Raw genomic sequence first — 4,415 nt, 5'->3', positions numbered from 1 at the left:
AAATAATAGTAACTTCTCATGTCTAGAATAGAACTTCTAGCTAGATGAAATTAGCATCTCATCAACATTCATTATAATACCGATATTCATATACAGTATATGGTATTAAATGATTAACTTAATAAAATTTAATTAAAATGATTCACTGATACTTCATGAAGAACACTACCATTGACACCAAATTAAAAAATATATATATTTCCTTTTAATGTTTGTTTAATTCCTCTTAAAACAGAGTTCTCTTTTTTATTCATATGTATTTCTGATTTGAAGTCCTGATAGCGATTTGCACTATCCGATTGTCCCTAACAAATATTTCATATGACAAAAAGACAAGACTCAAAACCACACACACATATAAAATTCTCTTTGATAAGAAATAAGCACCTATATTACACCTTCAAAATTTGTCCCAAAACTACCAACAAGATAAAATGGACATATAAGCAGTTGGATATGAATTTTCACTCATTCATTTTTTTTAATGAACCAGTAGGTCTTAAAAAAATATGTGAAAATAAATCAAAATCACAAGTAGTGTACTTTAGTTTAGCACAATTTCTTAACTAATTAACTCAGCCAAAAATTCTTCACATATGAAATACTCCATTAGTTGGCCATATGACGATATGAGAATTTCTGTTCAACACAATATGGCTAATACAATTAAGTTGACTTTATAACCACACTGTCATTTAAAGAAGACAATTAAATGAGCGAGAAACAAAACTTTAAAAAGCAACCTTGGGAATAACTTTTTCCTACAGGCATTACCAAACCCTTTTTGAACTGATTAACTATGCAAGAAAAGCAGCATAAAGCTGAAGAAAGGGCACTAACATCACTACCTAGCTTACCTAAGAACTCATAAAAGTAAAGGGCTCTAACCATTTTATTTTATTAGAGCCTATAATATATAAATTGTGCTACTTTTCTGCAGTTTGATTAACACTAATCATTTCATACTTTTCCTTTTTTCTACCATCTAAAAAAAAATCTTAATCCTAGCTTCATATTTATTTTTTGAAAAAACATTAATCTGGGATATGGCCCATTGGTTGCAAAACACCATCACCCCCAAATAAAAGAATACACAGAAGAATTCTAGAAGGAAATTAGAGTGCACAAAATTCTATAATACAATCGGCCCCTGGTGACCATCAGTCTCACCAAATACTACTCTGTCTTCTACATGTTTTCAATGGTCACAGGCCCATTGCCTGATGGGATCTGTAGTTTCTAAAAAAAGACTGCCTGAGTGATAGTCATTGACTTCTTTTTTTTGAAACTATGAACCTATAGTCTTAAATATGTTGCAAATATCAGTCTACTTCATTTTGTAGAGTTGACCAGTTCCAGCCCTGATCCTCTAAAACTGCATGACTTATTGGCCAAAATGAAAATGCATGTATATGAATATGTACATAGATATTATAAAATCCCTGGATAATGGTATCTATAATCCATGTTTTATAACGTTATAAAATAAGAATTATGATTCTTAGAGGAAAAATGACAAAACTATCTATTTATATGAAAATAATACTTCAAATATACATGAAAACTTTTCACTTGAATACACTGGAACACTTTCGAGGCACTTCAATACATATTATGCATATTCATACCTTTATTTGGGCAACAAATTTGTGTTTTTCATTATCATATCTTCATGTATTGATATATATATATATATAATATTATCTTTCCCATATTCAGGAATTCTAAAATTTCTTTGTGTATTTACCACTCTCAGGCATCAATACTCAACATTTGCTAGCAAATCCCCTAAATACTTCAATCGCTACGTCATACCCATTTCATAGGGAAAGAGTTACTCAAAACCATTTGGAAAATGCTTTCGTAAACCCATTTAGAAAAGAGATACTTCCTCTGAATTCTGTGTAACCTTACTGGGTCCACAATCACCTCACATACACTCAACCTCCATCCCCTTTCCCTTGATGGCACCTACCCTAGTGTAGTCATGGTGACGATGGTGTACCAGAAGGCAGCAGGGATGCTGGTGAACTTGCTGGCTGAAGACCCCTTCTCTGCGTAGAACATGACTGTAGCAAAAATGATGATAGCCATGGTGAGCGAGAAGAGCAAGAAGCCCAATTCTGAGGCACAGCTCTTCAGGGTGTACCCCAGGATGCGCAGGCCTTGAGAGTGGCGGGAAAACTTAAAGATCCGGAAGACCCGGAAGACTCGGAGCGTGACAAAGGCTCCGCTGACATCCTCATTGTCTGTCATCACCAGCCCGATGTAATAAGGCAGGATGGCCACCACATCGATGATACTCATGACACTACGCACAAAACGGTAACGACTAGGTGCTGCAGCCAGGCGAAGCAAGTACTCAACTGTGAAGATCATGACGCAGGCTGTGTCCAGGCAGAAGAAGGCCACTGCATACCGCTCGCCACAAGGCAGCTCCTTAATGTGCCCGGGGCTAGACCCGCACGGCACTGTTTCTACCACATTCGCGATGACTGAGACAGCAATGAAGAACCCTGTAACATAGTAGAACACCAGGGCCATTGTGCTGGTGTGGGGGTTCTCAAAGGCCCGCCAGACCCTCTGCCGAGCAGTCATAGTGGGCAGCGTGCTCTCTCCGGTGTTGTCAGTATCTGCGTCGTCCTGCAGACGCTCCGCGTTCTCCCGCCTGCGGTCCTTGTACTCCTCGTAACAGCAGTCGCCAATAATCTCTGGGATGAGGCCAAAGAAGGCCAGTTCTTCATCGTAAGCAGAGATGCACTCATGGCGAGGGTAGTGGAGCTTCCCGGTGCGGTAGAAATTCAAAATATGGCGGAAGATGTCTGGGTCACGGTCAAAAAAATACTGCTGAGTCTCCGGATGGTAGAAAAAGTCCCTCTCAGAACTGCCCAGCAGAGTGTCTGGATAGCGTTCCAGGGTGTCCTGCCATGTCTGGAAGCGGGTGCCACTCACATTGAGCACAATCAGAGCATCTTGAGTCCTTTTTCTCTCCTGCCGTGGGGGAGCTGGCATGGGCCCCGAGGCCACAGGCATCCACCCAATGGCTGCTGCCCTGGCAAAGGGCAGCCAGGCTGCTACACCCGCCGCCATGGTTCCTTGACGTGCAGGCAAGAAGGGCAGTCAGGCCTCTAGGACGCGGCAAAGTAGCCACAATCACTCACTTCCTCCCGTCAAACAAAATACCACTGAGAAATGAGGTCCGGAAGGATCACTCGTATGCCAGCGTAGGGCTCCTGGTGAAGTCACAGTTCGCAGAAGGGCAAGTTTCCCTCCAACACAGGAATTTGTAGCAGGAAGAAGAAGAAAATAAAATACAATGTCCTAACAATCACGCCCAGCAGAACCTAACCAAACCTCTTCCAGCAGTTGAACCAGGCCACTCCTGGCACAGATAAGTACACAGGTGACTCTAGATGCAGCAATTTCTTCAAACAGGTGTCTGAGTTCTCCCCTGACACAGTCTGGATAATGTAGGGTCAGCAGCGTCGTGTAGGATAGAGAAAACGAAGGGCAGTCACTCAGTGGTATTCTTTTGATGATTTAGAGAACCCCTCCACCTTCCCCTTTAGGTCTTTCAAACCTTCCCTTCCCAAGTGGCCCTTCCCGCCAAAGGAGTCTCAGAAAGGCGACCTGTTGTTGTAGCTTCCGAGATGCGGTCACAGCCGCTGCCCCATGTCTCTTTGGGAGTCCGGTCGCCGCCTCTACTCCTTGGGCCGTGTTTGCAGAGATGGAGGTGCTGTGCGGTGGGCACGGTGGGGGGCGTTAATACAGATCCTCCTCCCCCGCGTCTACAAGCACCCCCTGGGTCCGTCAAAAGCGTCTGCCCAATCGCCCCTTCACTCTCTTTTCAAGTTCAGCTCAGGTGCAGTGTGACAGTTACAGAAGCCGGGAGCTGGCAGCCGCCGCCGCCGCGGCGGCAGCCGCAGCATCTGCCTCCGCGCAGAACGCGCCTCGCTCGCGGTACGTACCTGGCAGAGTGCGCGCCGGGGCTGAGTTGCATAGAGACTTTCTCCTCGCCGTGCACCCGGAAAGGGAAAAGCAGAGAAAGCAGCGCCCGAGCAGCCGAATCCGAGGCGCTCAGGGAGCATAAATAAAGCTCAAGCGAGCTCTTCTTCCCCTTCCCCCATCCCTCTACGCTTCCCTCCTCCTTTTCACCTCCCAAAAGCCAGGCGCAGGCGAGCCGAGCAGCAGCAACAAGTTCAAAAGGTGCGGGGGAGGCGAGAACGGAGGGGACTCGCTCCTGCCAACTTACTGCGCCGCCGCTGTCGCCGGGGCCAGAGCCCGGCGGTGCGGGGCTGCGGAGCTGCGGGGCTGCGGGGCGGCCGGGCGGGCGGCGGCGGCGGCGGCTTTTTTTTTTTTTTTTTTTTTTCTCTATGCAACTCAGCCCCGGCGCGCACTCTGCCAGGTACGTACCG

At 45.3% G+C, this 4,415-nt stretch overlaps 1 protein-coding gene across 1 annotated transcript; it reads right to left on the bottom strand.

The window, feature by feature from the left end:
* Positions 1-1,971: 1,971 nt before the first annotated feature.
* On the bottom strand, positions 1,972-4,216 carry KCND2 (potassium voltage-gated channel subfamily D member 2). The gene has a single exon (XM_035020988.1). It carries the CDS (start codon positions 3,088-3,090, stop codon positions 1,972-1,974), a length of 1,119 nt encoding a protein of 372 aa, XP_034876879.1. The 5' UTR covers positions 3,091-4,216.
* Positions 4,217-4,415: the final 199 nt, after the last annotated feature.

Source organism: Mirounga leonina, unplaced genomic scaffold, assembly GCF_011800145.1.
Source record: "Mirounga leonina isolate KUSES-001 unplaced genomic scaffold, KU_Mleo_1.0 Mir_174, whole genome shotgun sequence".
Lineage (NCBI taxonomy): Eukaryota > Metazoa > Chordata > Mammalia > Carnivora > Phocidae > Mirounga > Mirounga leonina.
Note: the sequence above shows the minus strand (reverse complement) of the source record. Positions and strands in the feature narration are given on the sequence as shown.

What these genes read in the sequence shown, in the direction of transcription:
- KCND2 (XM_035020988.1), bottom strand. Translation starts at nt 3,090, where the DNA reads ATGGCGGCGGGTGTAGCAGCCTGGCTGCCCTTTGCCAGGGCAGCAGCC.